At 43.4% G+C, this 22,338-nt stretch overlaps 1 protein-coding gene across 1 annotated transcript in view; it reads left to right on the top strand.

The window, feature by feature from the left end:
* Positions 1 to 22,338, top strand: part of Nell2 (neural EGFL like 2) — a 410,830-nt gene that overhangs the window by 377,983 nt on the left and 10,509 nt on the right. Inside the window, exons 15-17 of the mRNA XM_023723548.1 lie at positions 6,335 to 6,475; positions 19,108 to 19,301; positions 20,493 to 20,669. Coding sequence (XP_023579316.1) covers positions 6,335 to 6,475; positions 19,108 to 19,301; positions 20,493 to 20,669 — 512 coding nt within the window. The remainder of the gene's footprint in view (positions 1 to 6,334; positions 6,476 to 19,107; positions 19,302 to 20,492; positions 20,670 to 22,338) is intronic.

Below are 22,338 nucleotides of genomic sequence, written 5' to 3'. Positions count from 1 at the left end.
CTGTCTCCCCCTCCCTCCTTCCCTCCCTCCCTCCTTCCCTCCCTCCCTTCCGCAGTGATCAAATGCAGGACCTTGTGCTTATGCTTGCCGGGCAGGCACTTATGCCACTGAGCTATCCCCAGCCCAATCATTCCCAACTTTTGATGTTTGCTGCATATCTAATTCTATTGGATAATGTAAAATTAGTTATTAACTTATGAAAGAAAGTACCCAAGAGATAAATTATTTGATTTTTTAATGTTTTCCTTCATTATACAATGCATAAAAATGTGTTCATATTTGAAGTAAACAATGGTGCTAATGTCTTCAGTTAGATATTATACAGAAAAAAAAATATGCAACTAATAATTTTAGATGAGGTTTCATTATTACTCAATGGTCACTGAGTAGGGACATGCACACAGTCCAGCAGCTTATAGATGAAGCTGTTCATTTTATTAAATCTTTGGCTTTCATTAGGGCCACAGACCAAACACATTTTGGCATGAAGGGGACTCACTGGAAATTCAAGCATGTTTTCATTTTCTGATTCTAATCCAAGTAGAAAAGTTTGCATAAACAAAAACGATCAACACAGCAGGTAGGTGGAACAAGATGGCAAAACAGAACTGTCCAGTGACTGTCCCTCCTCCTGGCCCACAGACACATCAATTTAAATAGTTACTCATGCACAAGATATCCTCACAAGAGTGAAGAACCAGGTGAGTGAATGCTGCATTTTTGTATACTATAATAGTAAAAAACGTGCAATGAAGAGGATAGGACAGACAGCTTTACGTTGCCCACACCGTCCACTTCCCCATCCATGGCAGCACAGTGCAGGAGAAAGAGTAGTGATCCTAACACTTTGTCCTCTTGCCCTATGCCTGGCCACCACAGTGAAACTCAAGAATCGTGCAGACACACGAGACCCCTAACACCAGGCTGATGCCTCTCTCCTGAGTGTGCTGAGCTTTCCTGGTGCTGGGCAAGACCCTAGAACCTTGCAAATGGACTCAGACTCTGGCCTGGAAGACCAAAGCCAGCTGACTAGAATTGCTTCGGGTTCTAGAAAGACAGCAGCAAGGAGGTCTTGGCAGCTGAGAGCTTCAGCTGTGCCCAGAGCTGTGCTAGCTAGCTTTGCTGCACCCTGGAGTCCACCTGGCACTGTCCCAGCCACGAGCTCAGCGTGACTCCCAGCGCTGCAGTGGCTGCAGTGGCTTGAGGACTGCATGAGAGGACCTGAACAGAATCTCTGTGTGCCACCCAGAAGACTCTAGCTTCACCTGGGAAGATGTAATGGACCAAAAATTGGAGGATAGAGAAGGACCTGAATAGTTACAGTTCAAAAGACATACCAGTAGCCTAAAAGTAGTCATGTATGTGGAAATGTTCATTATTATTAATTTTTGGGAAACACGTCAAAACCACAATGTGATGCCATCTCCTGTTAGTCATAATAAAAGACCCAAGATAGTGAGTGTTGATGAGGATGTGTGACATGGGGAACCTTGCACACTATGTAGAGCAGTGGAGAGGTCCTCCAAAAAGCTAAAGGCAGAGCTGTTATGTGGTCCCACAGCCTAGCTTCAAGGTAGTAAGCCAGAGGAAAGTAAATCAACATATCAAAGGGCTACCTCACTCCCATGTTTATGTGCTATGGTTCACAACGCCCAAGATACAGAATTGGCCTAAAGGTCCTTCAGTAGATGAATGATAAAAATATATATATGCACACTGGAAAAACTACACAGTCATAATGAAGCATGAATTTTGGTTATTTATGACAACATGGATAAATCTAGAGGTCATTCTGTGAAGTAAAATATACTAGGCTCTGAAAGACAAGTACTCTTGGTGTCACTCGTTAGAATCTAAAAAGTTGATGCTTTTAGAAGCAAAGAATAAAACGCTAGTTGCTGAAGTCATCACTATGCGGGAGAGCACTTGAGAAAATGGTGGCCAACAGGTTGAGAAGACAAAGCAACAAACGAAACAGTCATTTTTTCTTCAAGAGATCTATTTTCCAGCAGCATAATTATACTTAATGATGTATTTTTGTTTTCCTGAAAAATACTGAGTGGATCTTACATGTTCTTATAACAAAAATTATTACTGTGTGAAATAGTACATTTGACAACTGATATATATATATATATATATATATATATATATATATATATTTGTGAACATATGGCATACAGTAGTGTGTGTGTGTGTGTGTGTGCGCACGCACATGCACATGTGGTGCTGGAGCATGAACCCACAGCCTCCCATATGCTAGGCTGGACAATGAATACATAGAACTTTATATATTAATTTTTAAATAAATTTGACAAGATAACCCAATTTTAGGAACAATCCCACATACCCTTCAGTGGGTAAATGATGAAAACAAATTTTGATACCTCATACTCAGAGGATTGACTGGTCCACCACAGAGAAGAGCACATTGGCCTAGGGATGTAGCTCAATGGCAAGGTGCTTGTTTATCATGCGCGAGGACCTGAGTTCAAACTTCTAAACTCCTTCCTCCAAAAGGAACAAATTACTGATGTCTAGAGGAATCCCTAGAGATTTGCCTTGAGGGATGGGCAACCGCAAAATGTTAGGTACAGTTTAATTCCAACCATATTACAGTCTTCAAAAGTTAAATAGTGTAAGTGGGGAATGTGTTAGTAATTAGCAAGGGTTAAGGAATGGGTGGAGGGAAGGTAAAAAGAGAAGCATTCGTGGACAGTGCTCAGCTGCATCTTGATTGTGTCAGTGTCAGTCCCCTCAGAATGATACTGAGCTATCGCTTTTTAAGACGTTCCCAGTGGGTTGAACTGGGCAAATGAAATGGGTTTATCTCTTACAATTTCACACAAATATAGTTATCTCAGAAAGCTGAAATAAAAAAAAGGAAAGCAATCCTCTAAAACAAAACAATTAATGAAACAGTAAAAGAAGTATAGAGTGAAGTTTCATATCTTATATAACTAGTTTTCTTCATTAACCCAAGTGCTACAAACAGGAAATATTGAGGCATGACATGCATTTTTTATAAATTGAGTCATCTTTTACATGAGTTAAGGCATTTCGGTGCATTAAGAAATTACTCAGTAAATTCTCTAGAAATGTCAACAATTTCCCTAGATTGTTGTCTTACTTTTCTCATTTCTGAGACAAAAATACCCAACGCCCAAAGTTAAAGGAGGGAAGGTGTGTTTAGCTCACAGTTTATAGAGGTTTCAGTCCATAGTCGGCTCGCTCCACAGCTGGGTGGCTCACGGCAGCAGGAGACAGCAAAAGAGTGAAGAAGAGAGAAGCCTCTCTCTGTCCTTTATATTGTATGCAGTCTACCAAGATTAGGGTGGTCCCCATCCATCCAGTGGACTGATGTAGAAATCCACCACCCTCCTCCCAGCACCCTTAATCCCAGCATTGTGCTAGGAGTCAATTGCGCATCCTAATTCCGCCACCTCTGAAAACCCTGTGACCACGTGAAGCTTGGGAGGGATATCTAGACACAAGCTGTAACAATTGTATAATGACGTTTCTTAATGTTTCTATAGTTCCTTTCACTTTTAAAATTTAATTTCACAACTGTACTGCATCATTTGTTGTAAGAGGAAATAATCCAGAAAAATAAATATATAGCCACTAAAATATTTTCCCACGGTCACCTACGTATCATACCACCAGTGACTGATCAATCATACTTTTGGAAACACTATGCTACGTTATTGTAATTCAGATTTTCATAAATTCAGTTTACTGAAAAAATTTAAGCAGACTGTAAGCTCCGTGAGGACAGAAGTTGCTCTGATCTCACGCCTCCTCGTTTCTGCAGCTCTTCTCTCTGGGCCCACGTCAGGTGTTCAGTACACAGTGAACGCTGCACTACCGAGTGAAAGCATAGAGTCTCATCCTCATCTTCTGAGGCGCTAGAACTGATAGTAAGATAATAAAATAAGGCTTAGACTGCATATGAAAATCCGTCGTGGCGGACTGTACCTCCAGTCTTCCAAACACCGAGGTAACATAACTCACATAGCAGTTCTCTTAAACTTCAAGGAGGGTGTTCGCCCTCGAGCTGAGGTGACAGGCGCCGTAGCTGGTGCGCGGCAGGAGAGGGCAGAGTGGAGGGAGGCTGGGAGCGTGGAGCGGGAGTAACCACTGAATATGCGTTGATTTCGTGCAGCTGGGGTAACCTTACAGTGACTTTAGGGCTGAAAGGAAGGCTACATTGAAGGCTAAATCTATGGGAAAGTGGCTTCCGTGAAGAAATCTCGGTTTCATTAACAGTTGCTTTAAAGCACTCAGTGTTTCTAAAATGAAAGACTCTAAGTGTCCTTCATGGCCTTCATCCAGTGAGTCTCACTTCTCAAGCTTAAATCTCAGCCTGACTCCTTCTGTCTGAGCACTAAGAAATGGCACAGTTTCCTGCATCGTGTAGGGTGAGAGAAGAGACCATAAACCTGAACTGGGCACAGCATTTTGGGCCCGCTGCTTACCGGAGGTTTATCGGTTAGGAGGGGCCCTGGAGAACAAACGGCCTCTTGTCAGCTGAAGGCCGTAGGAGCTGGACTCAGGGCGCCACGTCGCTGGTGGGGCCACGGGCAATTACTTTGTCGGTGGGGATTACTGGCTGTAGGAGCTGATTCTTCGGAAGAGAAACCACAGAGGCAAACCTATTGGTAATTCAGAAGACATGTTGGAATGTTAGTGACATAAAATACTGTTCCTGTTGCTTAGTAGTATTAATCTAAGAGAACGGCTTGCATGCTTTCCTACTATAGGAAGTCTATCAAGAGGTAAAGGAGTGGTCACTTATGTCCCTAAGTTTCCTTTCACTGATTCAGTCATGCACCAACTCATTGTCCTCTTTTAAACAGAGCATCAGGTAAGAGAAAATTTGAAAAGAAAGATTACATATGCTTCCACGAATTTGAAGGTAGGCAAGGTTGATCAAAGAAAAGCACATTCTACTGGTTAAGGTAGATGAAGGGACTCTAACAAGCAGCCAGCTTTGTCATCAGCCTGAGAAGCAATGTGGTGCCTCACCCCTGCTGTGGGCATAGTATGAGAGGAAAAGTTACCTGGCCTCGGCAGGTGCAGCTCGGGGTAGGCGGGGGCTCGGAGTGGGAGTGGGCGCACGCGGAGATTTCCGGCAACCACAGTGCTGCGCTCTGCACACGATTATTTCTCAAGGTCTGCATTTAATCAGAAGAAATAGAAAGCAATTAATAGGTCTATAGGCCCTCCGCAAATGGCTAGTCACAACTAGCCATTTTACAGATGTTTCCAACCGCACACTCATCCTCAGGGCCTCGCTGGTCAGGGGATGGGTGCATGTGAGCCACACTCTGGTCCTCAGGGCCTCGCCGCTCAGGGGATGGGTGCGTGTGAGCTGCACACTCTGGTCCTCAGGGCCTCGCTGGTCAGGGGATGGGTGCGTGTGAGCCGCACACTCATCCTCAGGGCCTCGCTGGTCAGGGGATGGGTGCGTGTGAGCCGCACACTCATCCTCAGGGCCTCGCTGGTCAGGGGATGGGTGAGTGTGAGCCACGCTCTGGTCCTCAGGGCCTCGCCGCTCAGGGGATGGGTGCGTGTGAGCCACACTCTGGTCCTCAGGGCCTTGCTGGTCAGGGGATGGGTGCATGTGAGCCGCACACTCATCCTCAGGGCCTCGCTGGTCAGGGGATGGGTGCGTGTGAGCCGCACTCTGGTCCTCAGGGCCTCGCTGGTCAGGGGATGGGTGCGTGTGAGCCGCACACTCATTCTCATGGCCTCGCTGGTCAGGGGATGGGTGCGTGTGAACTGCACACTCATCCTCAGGGCCTCACTGGTCAGGGGATGGGTGCGTGTGAGCCGCACTCTGGTCCTCAGGGCCTCGCTGGTCAGGGGATGGGTGCGTGTGCGCCGCACACTCATTCTCAGGGCCTCGCCGCTCAGGGGATGGGTGTGTGAGAGCCGCACACTCATCCTCAGGGCCTCGCCGCTCAGGGGATGGGTGCGTGTGAGCCGCACTCTGGTCCTCAGGGCCTCACCCAGAGGTAGGATTTTTCTCCCCTCCGATGGCCTCAGGAAGTCTCACTCTGACTCCTGAGCTGAAGGTACTGGCATGCTGTGACCTAGAGCATGCCCTGAAGGACCAGAGGCGGTATACCTAGGAGAGTCGCTATGAGCAGAACCACTGCATTATTTCCGCGTGTTGTAATAACCAGGTGACTTTCGTGATGTCCTCTTGTCTTAGTTTCAGAGGTTTCCTCACCTTAAGTGCTGTAGCAACATTGCAGGAGAATACAGTGGTCTCTTTGATAGAAAGTCATATGTAACTCCATTTTTATTTTGTGTATTTTGTCCCCAGACATCGATGAGTGCTCGGATGGCTTCATCCAGTGTGACAGCCGCGCTAGCTGTGTCAACCTGCCGGGATGGTACCACTGCGAGTGCCGAGATGGCTACCATGACAACGGGCTGTTTGCACCTGGGGGAGAGTCCTGCGAAGGTCAGTGAAGGACACGACCGAGGGTACAAGAATGCCTCTTAATTCAAGTAACGTACAGTAAGATGTCTGTAGTAATGTTTTATAGTTCTTAAGTCACTGATATCTTTATTCTTGGTTACAAAAAAGTGACTGGAGATACATTAATATCAAATTTTTGTTTGCTAATTATGACAGTCTAGTTTTAGATAAAGTTTGTGATACTAAACCAGTGTTTTACGGGTGTTTCCAACTGCAACGCTGTGGCAGAATGCACACTGTATTATTATATGGACTCTCATGTTGTTTTAATTTTTTATTTTAAAACAAGAAAAAAATAATGAAAATAACAATAATACAGTTTTAAAACAGCAAGTAAGAGTTACAGCAACTAACACATCATGTTTTGTGAGCTTGTAGTGCTTATTCAGAGTACAAGATACAGGCATGAAATCCTGTCCAAACACAGACCTTTCTTCTCAATGAACTGAGAGAAACTGGCTCTATAACTGTCTTCACTGTCTTGTGTAGAAATATGCTGTCTTCCTTCCTGTCCCCTTCCTCCATCACAGTTTGTCTTTTCTTTCAAGCGCTTTCTTTCCAATTCACAGTGTCTGTTATGCATTTTGGATCTGACTTATTTATTCAGTTTCTCACTCTAGTGAGACCGTACAGTGTTTATATATAAGGGTTTGATTTATGTCACTTATGGATATGGCCCTCATTTACATCCATTTATCTATAAAAGTCTCCAGTTTATCCTTCTTTATGGTTGAGTACTCCATTATGTTAAAAAAAAAAAAAGACACGTCTTTTTTATCCATTCTTCAGTTGATGTGCATTTGAGTTGTTTCCAAGATTTCTTATGACAGATTGTGCTGCTGTAAACATGGGTGCATGCGTATCCCCATGTTATCATGTTTTTCGTTTTTCTGGGAAGATAAGCAGAAAGGGAACGCATGGGTCAAATGGGACCTCTCATCCTAGTTTCTTAAGAAATCACACTGATTTCCAGCGTACCTGTATCAGCGTCACTCCCACCCACAGTGGAGAAGGGTTCCTTTTTCTGCATAACCCTGCCAGCATTTGCTAATGGTTGATTTTTTAGTTTTTTCCAATGATAGACATTCTTTTAGGGGTGAGATGGAACTTCAGTGTTGTTTTAATTTGCATGTCTCAAATGACCAATGATGTTGAACTTTTTTTCATGCATTTGTTTGCCACTTGTATTTTTTCACCTGAGAAGTTTGTGTTCATTTCCCAAGCCCATTGTTGGACTGGGTCTTTGAATTGGGGGGGAGTCTGATTTTCTAAATTCTTTATATGTTCTAAATGTAAGTCCTTTGTCTGAGAGACAGCTAGCAGTGATTTTTTTCCCACTCTGTGGGCATCGGGAGGCATCACAATCCCAGACTGAAAGTATACTATGAAGCTGTTGTGATAAAATCAGCATGGTATTGGTCGTAACACAGGTCTGAGAATCAGTGGAACAGAGTGGAAGACGCCAAGGCAAGCCCGAGCACACTCAGCCACCTTTGACAGAGGAGCCAAACATGCTAACTGGAAGAAAGACAGTCTCTTTAATAAATGGGACTGGAAAATCTGGCTTTCCACATGCCAAAGATTAAAGCTTGATCCATGTCTATCATCATGCCCTAAAGTCAAAATTCATCAAAGATCAAAATATTAAGATATACATACTAATTTACTAGAAGTAAAAATAGGTAGAAACCATGAAGACATAGGTGTAGGCAGAGAGTTGATGAAGGAAACCCAGACTGCAGGAAGTAGCAAAGAATCAACAAATGGGACCTCACCTTATTAGAAAGGTTTTACACAACAAAAGAAGTCACCAACAGAGTATCATGTGAACTTTTGAAAATAGATGCATGCAAAAATATAACCAGAGATAGGTATGGAAAAGTAGATGTGGAAAGCAGGACTAGAGAAAATGTGGCTGTGCTGGACGCAAGGGGACTCTAGTCCACGCCATGCTTGGCTAGATAGATTCTATGTTGAACACATAGGATACGGTCTCTGCTTCCAAGAAATCTAACTGTGACAGGAGTAGGAAATTCAGTCACACTATATTCAGGTACTTAGGTGTAATTTCTAATTATGTTCAATGAATTGACAAACGATTTTGTGGTTGTGTACTTTCAACCAAGGGGCAGTTTTCAGTAGCCCGGCAGAGTCCAGCCAGTGGCTATTGGGAAAGCTGTTACTGGCGAAAGAGTTCGCCGTCAGAGACTTTGGCGCGGCCATGGGAAACGGAACTTGGGAATTCATTGTTTTCTTCATCTGCATTTATGCCTTTTGAGCAGCAGTAGCCTTGGAGAAAGGGAGGATATGACCGACACAGGCCTTTCAGACTGCGACTTAAAGGTGCCTGGTACCCAGAAGTTACTGTGTCTCTTATCTGGGGGCTTCAAAAGGGTTTTCTTCATTAAAAAAAAAAAAAAAACAAAAACAACAACAACAAAAAAAAAAAACCAGTAAAACAGACTTGGGGAAGAGTGCCACGGCCTCTGCAGCAGGCTTTCCCAGCAGCCCTGGAAGGAGCTGTGACTTTCAGGACTTCACAGACAAGCAGGAGCGCTGTTTTCCACCAGGGGCTCAAACCTGGTGTTTGCCACCAGACACTTCACTGTGGTCCCAGGGCTTTATCTCGTGCTCGCGAGTGCTGCAGAGTGGCTGTTTCTAGCCCTGTGCAGGATGCCAAGAACCACGGATTGCAGCTTGTAGACAAAGTGGACAGTGTGATTTGTTTTTCCCTGATAAGCTACTTTGCTTGCATTCTATGGCGCTGCAGTGACATTTTAAAATTTTTACACAGGAAGAATGACTGTGCTGACTGTAAGCACTGCGAATCATAGGGAAGTGTGCAGGCCGCAGCTGGACACACGTCTTCGTTGACGCTTCTCCTTGCACCCCGTCTTTTCCACTTAGCATGTAGGGATAACCTAGGTTATTTTTTCTATGCATTTGAGTGTGAATGGAAAAAAAAAAAACCCAGCATTTCTGACTGCCTTACTTTAAATTTATTACTACATTTGCTATTTTCAAATACATGAGCACAAATCTCAAGGGAGATACATTAGTTATCTATTGATATATAAGAAATCACTCCCATAAATTAGCAGCTGAAAACACACAAATAGCGCTTCACCTATGCTCTGGGTCAGAAGTCTCCACATAGCTCGGATGAGTGACACTTGTTCAAGTCTTTCATGAGATTGAAGTCAAAATGTTGGCTGGCAGTCAATATAGTGGTGCACACCTATAATCCCAGCACTTGGGAGGCTCAGGCAGGAGGATTGAGATATTGAGGTCAGCCTGAGCTTCATAGTGAGTTCAAGCCCGACTTGAACTACGTGGTGAGACCTTGTCTCAAAAAACCAAACCAAAACCAACAAGCAGAATTATTGGCCAGTACTGAGGTCTTATTTTGAAGGCGAGCCTGCCATAGCACCAGGAGAATCTATTTCCCAGGGGCCCCACGTGTCTGTTAACAGCCCTCAGTTCCTTGACATGTGGGTCACCCCCAGCACTGCTCAAGACACGGAGGTATGTCTCACTCCCCAGAGTAAGCAGGCAAGAGAGAGCTGCAGGTGCAAGCCACGGTCTTTTTATAACAAGTGGTGACATTATATTTTATGAGCTAACATCAGATGTGGCATCCCTCCTGGTCCCAGTGTGTCACTATGGCTGCATGCATGATAAAGACGACTCAGAGATGAGACTTGGCTCAGTAACTGAGTGGTCCAGAGAGATTGTCCTAAAGTTTCAGGAGAACAACACACTGAGACCTCTGAGGCTATCTCTTTGTGACTTGAGGAGAACAAAGATGTAGAAGAAAAGCATGTGTGACAGTAGTACAGGTCAGGGGACAGGAAAGGAGCAGGACACAGCGGCCAAAGCAAGCATCTGTGTAGAACCCACTGACCGTGCTGCCTGCCGGCCCCCGGGTCGGCTGCACGCGCTCCATCAGCAGCCTGGGAACTGTCACGCTCACCTGTTGCTTTGCACTCTTACTTGAAGCACTCCTCTGGCCAGAGTCTCCCTCAAGTCCCCCATCTCTTGCTAGCCACAAGCAGGTCAGCATGTGCGGCCCACTCTCACGAAGGGAGCCGCTCAGTGTGTGATATCTAGGGGCTGGAGCCACTCGGGCCATCTCAGCAGCTGCCCCTGTGAGGGCCGGCAACGGCCCCGGAGTTCTGACCGTATTTCCCTAATCACCTTTCCCTCTGCCTCAGACACAACCTTCTTCCATCTCTTCAAACTTGGGATGCGGCTCCCTTTCTCTTTCTCTTCATTGTCTACCCATGGCCCATTTGCCTAAGAAAACAGAAGGAGTCAAAAGAGAAATGCTTCCCTTCTCGGTGATCCCCACTGGCTCGCGCTCGCCTGTGCTCACTCTGCCTGCAGCGCCTTCCTCCTGGTTCACGAGATAACAGGCTCTTCTCCTGGCCACTGCCACACCCCTCGCTGTACCTCCAGCTCGTCGCCTCTGGCCATCTGAGGACTTTCCGTCCGTACTTCTGCCTCCTCTTTTATAATAGTACGTATTCCTTTCCTACTGCATTATTCCCATCCACATCCAATCTTGAGTAGCAGTACTCTTTAAAAATCAAACCAAAAACAAAGAACAACTGCCCTTGGTGTCACTGAACTCCCCAAACATCCGTTTCCTGATTTCTTTAGAACAGAACCCTTTAAACAAATTTTCCCTACTTGTTATCTCTTCCTTGTTTGCATCAACTGAGGCTTTATTCCCACTACTTCCCTGGTGCTCTGCTTTCAAGATTGCCAGAAATTTCCATTTTGATGCAGACACTGATCAGTTACTGTCTTTTGTGGCTGCTCAGGCATTTGCTCCAATTGATCATTCCTTTCTCTCAGAAATCACTTTCTTCCCTTGGCTTTGGGGATGTGACTCTCTGTTGGCTTTCCCTCAACCAATAGGCGTTTCTTAAGTAAATCAAACATCTTTGGCTCTCTTGGCATTTCTTAAATAAGCCAAGCTGATTCCTCTGCGCACACTGCTCCTTTGCATGAAGCAGCCTTTTCTGACAACTTCCCATGGTTCTTCTCTCACTGAGCCTAGGTTTCTTCTGTCCCGGTCCGTTTCCCATTGCTAAGACCCAAGACCCATCCCCTAGGACTTGAAGGACGAGAGGCTGCCTTCGGTCACATTTTCAGTCTCTGACTGGCTGCAAGGCGAGAAAGGCGTGATGGCAGGGTCCAGGCAGAAGGGCTCACTCATGCTTAGGAAGCAGCGGGCAGAGCGCAAAGGAGGAGTGGGATGCCAGACGAAGCCCTCCAGATGGTGCTCTGAGCAGCCCCCCGCCAAGCAGGCCTACCTTCCTTCAAGTCACTATGGTGTCCTCAGACCCAGCCACCTCTGAGGACATTGGCATTCCGGGAGTCACTCTGGGTCAGAACTGCAACAAGTGGCTTCACGCGAACCCCCAACATGAAGTCCACCATTCCTGACACCGTTCCCTCACCCTGCTTCACTTTTCTTCATGGAAAATATTAGTTCTCCTAAAGTTCTAATATACCTCCATTTGTTTGTTTGTCAACTACTGTGTCTCCATGTAAAAAAAAAAAAATGCCTGGCATATAGCAGATGATGAATTTATCTGTCAAATGGAAAATGGATACTCTTTTAATTAGAATTAGATATGGATACGAGAAATCGTGACGAGAAGGGGGTATACTTAAAACGCAGTGGTGCCTCCGTCAACAAGCCTAGTTTGCTGTAAGAATGTGGGGAAGATGGCTGCGTCTGTGCTTGGAGGACAAGGGTGGGGTCGCGGTCCTGTCTCCACCCAGCGCAGTGCTGCAAATGGGAGCAAACCTGTGTGAGTGCTTCCTTTGCAAGCTGAGTTGTTCACAGACAGATGCATCTGTGACCCAGGGTGTTACTGTCCTCGTAGCGATGTAATAGTGGTCAGGGTCAAACAAGTGGTCAATTAGTGCACTGGTGAGGACTCAAGCTACAGACTTAGGACAAGTAGCAAACATTAAAATAACATACAGTAAGTATAAAGTAAAACAGCAAACTTACTGGGTTCTAGGATGCCTGAAGAAGACTTTAAAGGAAATCCCATGAATACGGAAATTTTTATTTTTAAAAGCCCACTATTCTGGCAGGCAGTTGTGCTATCATCTACCGAGAGAATTCATAAAGATTATTTTTAAAAAATCTACTCTCTCAGAAGAGAAAATGCTTTGAAGGAGTCTTTTCAAAGAACCCATGTATGTCATTTAAAAAAAAAGACTGAAAGACTAAACAGCTATCCATTTACTACAATTTCGGCGATCTGGAGAATTGTAATATTAGTACTTAGAAGGGTACAATTTTAAGACTATGATTATATCTCGGAAGGTGCCATTTTTCTGTTGCTTTTTTTTTTTAAGCATTACAAAGTAGACAAAGCAACAGCAGTAAATTTACAATTACTCTGAAGTATAAGATTAATTCTTGAATACATGAATAATTACTGATTCACTACTTGGTAGGCTGCAGTTGTGTGATCTACCGCATAAATGTTTATAAGCTGCATTTATACAAATTGTGCCTTGTTCTGCTCACCTATTTATCCTAAAGGTCCAGACAGCCCCCCGGGTAACACGCTGGGTGCCTTTCCTGTCTGTACATCACGCCTACTGTGCCTAAGATTTGGCTCTCCCTAGGACATAATCCAGCATGTCTTTTACACATCAATGCGTTTGTCTTCTCACCCACATTCCCCTCTCTTTCTTTAATTTCTAGATAATCTTCAAGCTTGGTGAAGTGGAAGTGGTGGTGGTGGTGGTGTGTGTGTGCATGTGTGTATGTGTGTGTGCATGCGCACGTGTGTGTGTGTGTGTAACACAAAACTGATATATACATGATTTGTCTTTCAACTCTTCTATTCAAGCCAAATACTGAAAATTCTTGACCTAACATACAAAAAAGACACAAATGAAAGAAGTTGAAATTGAAATCAGTGAATAATTGCTGAACTCATGACCATGCCCATTAAGGCACTTGCCAGGTGTCTGTTACATACAAATATGAAGAAGAAATGCTCACTTCTTACAGCTTATAGAAGAGGTGAGTTGTGTTGTCATGTAAGATAAAGAGTAGTTTGAGTTTTTTAAAAAATGAAAAAGCCACAATACAAGGTGGAAAATGATTGCAAAAATCATTTTGATTTTGAGGAAATGTACAAATGTGGCACACTGAGGGAACAACGACACCCGCTACTACCACTGGGACGTCAAGGCAGGTCTCCCAGAGAGCCTAGCCTTAGCGTCTGGACCTGGGCTAAGTGCAGTGCCGTTGTTGACAGGGACGGTATGGGCAGGGGAACTGGCCTTACCTGCCTTTTGTGTGGTCTGAGCTTGAGCTTGACAAGGACAATTATGATGGACATGTGACCGCACCGAGTCTGTATTTTAGCCCAGTCCTCTGTTTGAGCTCCAGCCTATACTCGTCACCTCCACCTAGAAGCCCAGACGAAGCCATTCCTTGCGCCTGCCTGAGCAAGCTTGCCTTCATCCTTCCCTCTCTCACTCCCTGGTAAGTTCCCACTGTTCTTTCTGCAGCATCAAGCAGATTTTTCCAAGGTAGCAATCTAAACAGTTTCTGATCCTTTTCCCTCCCTAGTATTCAAAGCCCAGAGCTGCCAAGCCCATTGATTCTGCCTTTCTTGAATCTTTTTGTGCAGTCTCCACAGGTACCCCCAAGTATAGCGCTGCAGTTGGGAACACAAACTTAGGATGCTGATGGCTTGCGTTCCACGTGGACCCGATATCTTACTTGACCTTGGGAAAGTTACACAACCATCTTATGTTCTGGTTTTCTAATCGATAAAGGTCTGAATTCTTGTACCATCAGGGGTAGTTTTGAGGATCAGATGAGCCACTGGGAATAGAGTGCTCAGAATCTGGTGCACGCCAACGACCCTGTGACACTTTTACTGTATGGTCACCCTTGCCCAGACTACTGGAAGCACCCCATTCAACCCATCTCTAGGCTGCCAATTCTAATGCACCGGATCTCTTTTATAAAGAAGAGCCAAACACATAATTTTAAAATGCAAATCTGATTGTCAATTCCCTACATTTCCCTCAAGTGATGCTTTATTACCTTTTGATAAAGTTCAATTATGTTAACGTAACCTGGGTCTGGTGCGCCTTCAGCTGTGTGGCTGCCCACTCTGTTCTCTCATGGGACATTCCAGTCACGCCAGTGTTCCTATATATCCGGCCCATCTTTGTTTATTAATTAATTTTATTGGTACATTTTAGATGCAGATAATGTTACATTCATCATAGGGAATTTGTGCACGCACATGGTATGTCTTGCTTATTTATTGCCCATTTCTCTCCTTTGCCTTCAACTCCTCTTCCCCTCCTTATTTACAAAAGTGTTGTTTTCATTTTTCTTTTTTTATCTTTTTTTTCTTTTTACTTGCTTCCTCCCAGCTCCCTAGTTCCCTTTCCTATTTGAATATTTTTTCTTATTTCACAATATCTATGATACACTTTGGTCCTTATTTACCCTTTTGGTTTCTTACACCAGAGAAACAATGTGGTAGTTACAAAGTGTGTAACTAAAAGATTTATTTTACTTGAAAGTATAGTCTCTAGGTGCATCCATGTACCTAGAAATGTCTCAATTTTATTCTCCTTTATGACTGAGTAGTACTCCATTGTATAAACTAACACACATCTTTAAGCACTTATCAGTTTATAGGCATTTGTGTTGTTTCTAAGATTAGGGTGTTGCAGGCTGTGCCACTACAAACGTGGGTGTGCGTATCCTGCTGTGGTCTGATGCTTTCCACTGTTTTGAGGACATACTAAGAGGAGCAATTTCTGGGTTGAACAGGACCTCTGGTTTTTGTTTCTTGAGGGATCTCCACACTGATTTGCACAGTTGCTGTACCAGTCTGCACTCCCACCAACAGTGGAGAAGGGTATCTTTTTCCCCACGGCTCCTGCAGCATTTCTTATTGGTTGATTTCTTGCTGTTAGCCATTCTTTCTGGTTAAAATGAAATCTTATTGTTCTTTTAATTTGCATTTCTTGAATGATCCATGATGTTGAACATTTTTTCATATATATATATATATATATATATATATATATACGAAATATATATATATTTGCTGTTTCTACTACTTCATCTGAGCAGTATCTATTCACCTCAGCTGCCTGTTTCTAAACTGAGTCTTTAAATTTGTGGGGTCTAATTTTTTAAGTTTTCTATATATTCTAGATATTAGGACTATCAGATGTCAGAAAATGGAAAGATACTCTTGCTCTTCAGTAGTAAGAACCAACAAGGTGAAAATATCCATTCTCCCCAAATTTTCAAACAGATTTAATGCAATCCCACTCAAAATGCCATTAGTGTACCTCACAGAAATACAGAAAGCATTCCTAAAATTCATTTGGAACCAGATAAGGCCTAACAATGAGGCAAAAACAATTCTGGGCAACAACGTCAAGGCAGGCGGAATGAAAGTCCCTGACTTGAAATTACATTACAAAGCAATGTGAGGAAAAGCAGCACGGTCCTGGGAAAACCAAACATAACAGACAAATCCAAGGATCAGCGAAGCAACCTGGAAGATGCAGACGTGGCTCCGCAGACACTCAGCCGCCTTGTCCTTGGACAGGGCCAGACACCTTCACTGGAAGAAAGACAGCCTCCTTAACAAAGGGTGCTGGAAAAATTGGCTTTCTACAAGCTGAAGACTAAAACTAGACCCACATCTCTCACCTTGCAGTAAACTAAAATCAAAATGGATCTAAATATTACAACAGAAACACTGTATCTGCTGGAAGAGAGAATGTGTAGCGCTCATGACAACACAGGTTTAGGCCAAAACGTTATGAAGAAAACTCCAAATGCATGAGAAATATCACAAAGACACAACAACTAGAATTTCACCCTGTTAAAAAGGTTTTGCAAAACAAAAAATCACCAATAGGGAGAAGAGAAAACCCTCAGAATGGGAAAATATTCTTGCCAGCTGTTCCTCCAACCCATCTTGATAGCTCTGAACTTTAGGGTTTCAAATACACGTTTGCCTCAAAAAGCCCTACACCACTTTACCTCCCTTTGCATGGCTAATCATCTAATTACCTTGTCTAGGGAGCTCGTAGGCATGAGAAATACTCCAGAACTGATTATCAGTGCAGTAGGAAATAAAGGTTAATCAAGGAGAGACAGACTTCTGTCACAGGCTGCTGCCAAACTTAAGTTACCTGAGAACTGAGATCTGACTAATGGATTTATCAACATTATTTCCCCAGTAGTCCTTCACTAAAAGGCACAAAAGTATTTTTGAGGTTGTAATTTTTACACGTAATGCTGGGTTTTCAGAGTGCGAACTCCTGACGTCTAACCCGAGCTCTGAAGGGAAGCACCAGTAAAGAACTGGGAAAAGACTCTGTGTCGTGCAGCAGTGAGGTAGCCTTGTGTAAATAGCAAGTAGAAAAACTTGAAAACGTTCCAATTAGTCTACATTCTCTTGGAGAGCAAGAAATCTTAATTAGTTGGCCATAAAGTTGCTGTCTATGGTAGAGCGGTCCCCAAGAAGGGCGACTGCATGCCAACCATTGTTTTGAGGAACATTTTATTCCATTTCTTTACGACAAATGTGTTTGAGGACCAGTGTTCTTCATGTGCCTTTGACCTCTCAGGTCTCTTCCAGTAAGCTCAAGGATAATTTCTGCCTTTCTGGAAGAAAGAAAATCAATACCTTATAGTAAAAATTTTATTTTTAAACATCAAGCAAAATGAAATGATTGTAAAAATCTAGCCTATGCCAGTAGTGTAGTAATAACATCATTGTTAGAGGAATCTGTAGAGTTTGGGGTCAAAGAGATCAAAGTATTGTGATTTTTGATCCAAGTATTCACGTTTTCCCTACTTACTATAATTTCTAACTCAAAAGACTTTTAAATGGAAAAAAAAGACCAACTCATCAAATATACCACATTTGAATAGATGAAATACAGAATTAATTTATAAATTTTCATTTTCATGAGAAAGAGAAATTTTTCTATGATCTGAAAAAATGTGTATTAACAAGGCATTTAATTTTTAAAAGCAAATATGCGTGGTAGGTAATGATTTTCTTTGTGATCGCAATCTGTAATTGTCAACAGGGCTAACCTTGAGAAGTCAAGCTGTGCTGAAGCTCATCATATTAATGACATACCGCACCATTGTCCCAATCACTGGTTTTGTTGAAATGGGAACTAATGGAAAAGGAAGGCAAATACATCATCTGGCTTATTTTCAGGGCTACATTTATAATAGAAGTTAAGTACCAAAGCGCTTCCCTGGCAAGCGCAAGGGCTTGAGTTCAATCCCTGGTTCTGCCAAAAAAAAAAAAAAAAAAAAAAAAAAAAAAAAAAAAAAAACTAAATGTGGCCAAACTCGAATCTTGAGTAATCCAAGTCTTCAATTAATGTTAAAAGCAAGTCATTCAGGGGTGGGGGATATAGCCCAGCGGTACAGTGCCTACCTGGCAAGTGCAAGGTCCTGTGTTTGATTCCTGGTACCCTACTCCCTCCAAAAAAATCAAGTCATTGAAGAAAGATATTTAATAAACTCTTACCTTTAAAGTCTTCAAGGAAAATCAGCATACACGTCCCCTCGTTAAAAATATACACTCTATCTATTCTCTCCAACCTGCTGCTTCTGTCATTTAATTTTCTTTCTTGACCTTTACTTAGAGGAAACAGATCAAATGGGAAATAACTGCTCACTGCTGCTCCTACAGTCTATCTGAGATGTGCTTTGCCTTGTGACCTTTAAATTATGGGGTAAATAAAATGAATCTCATCTCCTCTTATGGACTTGATCTCTGGGTCAAAATATGTTTGCTTTTCATCTGTGTGGAAATGCTAGAGGCTGTGATTGCCATGGATAGGTGCGGTCGGGTGAAGAATGGGCAGTTGCCAGTGGAGCCAGGTGGGGACAAAATGACAATATGAAATGGAAAGTTAAGGAGGAACAAATTTTCTGGACGGAGATGGTGATTACAGATGGCCACTCGCCCTTCATGGGTGAGTCTAAGGCTCTCGGGCCAGCAAGGAAATGCCTGCGCTGTTCGGGAAGGCCACCCAGGAGAGCCCTGCGGAGAGCTTCGGTGTGGGCCTGAGTAGCTGTAAGAGCAGAGTTTGAAATTGAATAAAATGCCTCAGGGGTCTCATGACATTTCTCTCCCACTAAGAAGGGATGTCTTGTAAGCACCGATTTAATATTAGGGTTGATATCCCCAATAAAATATCATGGGCACTTTTAGAGTTTCCACTACCCAAGCTATTTTGGTTTGATAAATTGAGCTATATTCTTACTTTCAAAAAATTAATGTTTCATAAAGCCTAATGATATTTACTGAGATATAAATAAAGTTGAAGTTCTAGCCAAGGTTATCTGACTTTGAAAAATCAATATTTTCCTGTGAAATTCCCAGATTGTTCGCATTGCTTTAGTCAGCATTTAAAAGGAAATGCTTGCCAATACGGTGAGAATTAATTGATAGCTAAATGGTTTGGGCCAGGAGACAACTCTCCGGTTCCAGCTGTGTGGCGCTGAATGCACACTAAGCACCCTGCGTGCTCCTGTCGTTGCCTAGATATCGACGAGTGCGGGACTGGCAGGCACAGCTGTGCCAATGACACCATTTGCTTCAACTTGGACGGTGGCTATGATTGCCGGTGTCCTCACGGAAAGAACTGCTCCGGGGACTGCGTCCACGACGGGAAGGTCAAGCACAGCGGCCAGATTTGGGTGCTGGAAAGTGACCGGTGCTCCGTGTGTTCCTGTCAGGTCAGTCGGAATGGAAAAATTTTATTTGGTTGCAATTGGCATATCTTTCCAGTGAGTTCTGACCAACACACACGTGAATTTCAGTAAGGTAACAGTGTCACAGAGCATTGTCATTGACCCAAAGTGTTCTTTTCTGGTCAGCCGTGCACCTCTAGGCCTGGCAGATATGGCTTTCCAGTCCTGTGGGTTAAAGTACTTTTGCTAAAGCTCCATGTAAATGAATTCTCTTTTATGTTGTCCCTGTGGTTCCTCTACTGGGGGGTCCCCGCTTGGAGTCCTACAGAGCTACATCCGCAGCCCTTTTCCTAACTTTATATTTTGGGGTAGGATCTCGCTACGTTGTTAAGTTGCCAAAGCTGAGCTTCAATTCACAAGTCTCCCTCAGCCTCCGAGTGCTGGGGCTACTTGCTTGTGCCAATAGGCAGGCTTATTTGAAATCAGCATACTCCATGCGCTTGACTTCTTTCAGTATTATTTTAAATTTTCCTTCATACTGTGATGTATCTTTTCCTAAACAGCACTCCATGATACCATTATACTGCGATATATTTATTCACATGTTGATAAATTTTTATTACTACATTAATTCTTCTGTAGTGATAATATGATATTTGAATAAAAGCATAAATGAAGCCAGAATAGATCAATGTTGATCGAAGAGTTGAGCTTAAAATGTCAGTAAGGTCAGTACTTCAGTCAAGAGGTTTCTGTTATGTCTACCCAGTTAATAATAGAGACTTCAATGAAAAATACTATTGTGAAAGAAATTGGTAACCATTTGTACAAAAACATAACATCAATATTATAGAAATTTAGCAATATATAAAACTTACTGTTATCTATCAAACATACACTTGCCTTCACATCAAACACATTTAGGTTAGTATACCAATTACCACACTACACACACACAGACACACAGACACACACACACACACAGACACAGACACACACACACAGACCACATAGCCATTACCATATTACACTGATCACCACCAGTCAGGACTGTGCTTAGTCATTTCAGGACATTTGTGTAGAAAGCAAGTGCCCCAGCTTGGATGATTTCTGAGTTAGCTACAAGACAGAATGCTAAAGAAAACGCACCACGTTAGGTAACAGTTGTGAATGTGCTCAACCTCCAAATGGCATGAACTTACTGAGAAATGGGATTTCTTTTTCCTTCCTCTCCAGAACGGATTTGTTATGTGCCGACGCATGGTGTGTGACTGCGAGAACCCAACGGTGGACCTGTTCTGTTGCCCCGAGTGCGACCCAAGGCTCAGCAGTCAGTGCCTCCACCAAAACGGCGCGACCCTGTACGACAGCGGCGACACCTGGGTGCACAGCTGCCAGCAGTGCCGCTGCCTGGTAAGTCCAGCTGGAGAGGGACCTGGAGCCGAGCGGAAGGCGGCCTCCGGGCCCCCACCGGACAGAGCGCCCGGCCCCAGCCTGGCGGCTGCGTGGGTCTGGCGAGGACGATGAGATGGGCGACCCGGGAGAGAACGTCCTGGGGTGACCGTGTGCTGCCGCCTTGCGTGTGCTTTTGCTGCGAGTGAGGTCTCTTCAGGAGCCTTTCCACAGCTCCTCTCCCCTCACCTTCCACCCAGTTTGCACTACCTTAAAAGCAGCTCTGAGGGAAACAATGGCATTTTGGGGGAAAATTTTTTTTCGAATCAAACTTTTGTTAACCCTGTCCACTTCTGTCCATTCTTCAGGTGTAAAACAACAGACAAAAACTACTTTCCTTCCACCTAAAACTGTTGTCAGTGCTTTCTGGTAGCACTTTGGCTTGCATACTCTCTGAATATATTCATTATGTATATACTGCACACATATATTAAATTTGGATTTACATATAGTTCTGTGAAACTTCCTGGAAATAGCAGGAATAAAAACTTGATGAAGACAATACCAATTTTTTTCAATTTAATAAGTTTATTTTTTCTTTCTCATGTGAATGGAAAGAGAAATTATGTGTGACTAAAAAGAGAAATTGCCTTCTGTTTGTGTAGCAGAAAGATTCACAGGAGAGGTTACATTTTTTTCCAAGCCCAACTGTATCCAGCTTTATTAAAGATACTTTTCATAAGCAGTCATGGTATTTCAGGCAGGACATGGGCACACAATCATTCACAGTATAAAAACACTTTCAAACTCCCTTCTTGGATGAACTACCAAAAATCAGAAAGGCACTATAAAATCCAATGAAGTCTTCATTTGAGGCACTGAAGCAGGGAAAGTTTAGAGTGAGTGTTGACACTTCACATTTAGTGTGCTGTTTAACAACTTTTCACAAGCCGACCCTGACTCTCAGGAAATGAAAACGGCAGAATTATCAATCTGAAGATCCACAATCTGGAAAAAGAAAAAAAAAATGCTCTTGTGGGACACCATCTCAATGTTACTGGCAAGTCCAGATTGCCTGACACACTGGTAATATCACCTTGGGAATCAGATCCCAGTAGATCCCAGTCAGATCTGGGCTTAAGGGAGTTAAACGTATGCTGATGGCAGAGGAAAAGAGGACATAAAATGAACTGGGAGCTGTCCCGTACCACAAGGCATTTATGCCAAAGTGGCCACATGTGTCAACATCAGGGAGTCCCTCCTCCCAGGAGCCAAGAGGAAGTCTCTCAAACCAGCAGGGAAAGGCGCCTTCCCCACATCAACCCGGCTTTGGAGACATTGTACTACTGACATATGCTCCTTCCCCAAAAAAAGCAATGACGTGTTCTGTGTGCTAACAACACAGCTTTAAAAAAAAAAAAAAGAAAGACAAAATTCTGCATTTTTATAAAACTTGATTTAAAAAAATAGCATTTCAAAGTGTACAGTCACCAGAAGTACACAGTTATCAAAAATGCACACACTTCACTTGGCCTCTCCAGCACCTTCAGCTTTGTGTGCCTGGTCTGATTGGCATCTCCATTTTCTGCAGGGTTATTCCCATCCTTGCGGGCATCCACTTTTCCCTTTTTCCCTTTGGGTACATTCTCTAAGCTTCTTTTCAGGGGCCTTTTTAGGCTTGGGCTCTGGT

The sequence above is a fragment of the Octodon degus genome, unplaced genomic scaffold, assembly GCF_000260255.1.
Source record: "Octodon degus isolate 3935 unplaced genomic scaffold, OctDeg1.0 scaffold00100, whole genome shotgun sequence".
Lineage (NCBI taxonomy): Eukaryota > Metazoa > Chordata > Mammalia > Rodentia > Octodontidae > Octodon > Octodon degus.
The sequence above is the reverse complement of the archived record's forward strand: the minus strand, read 5'-3'. Positions and strand labels throughout refer to the sequence as shown.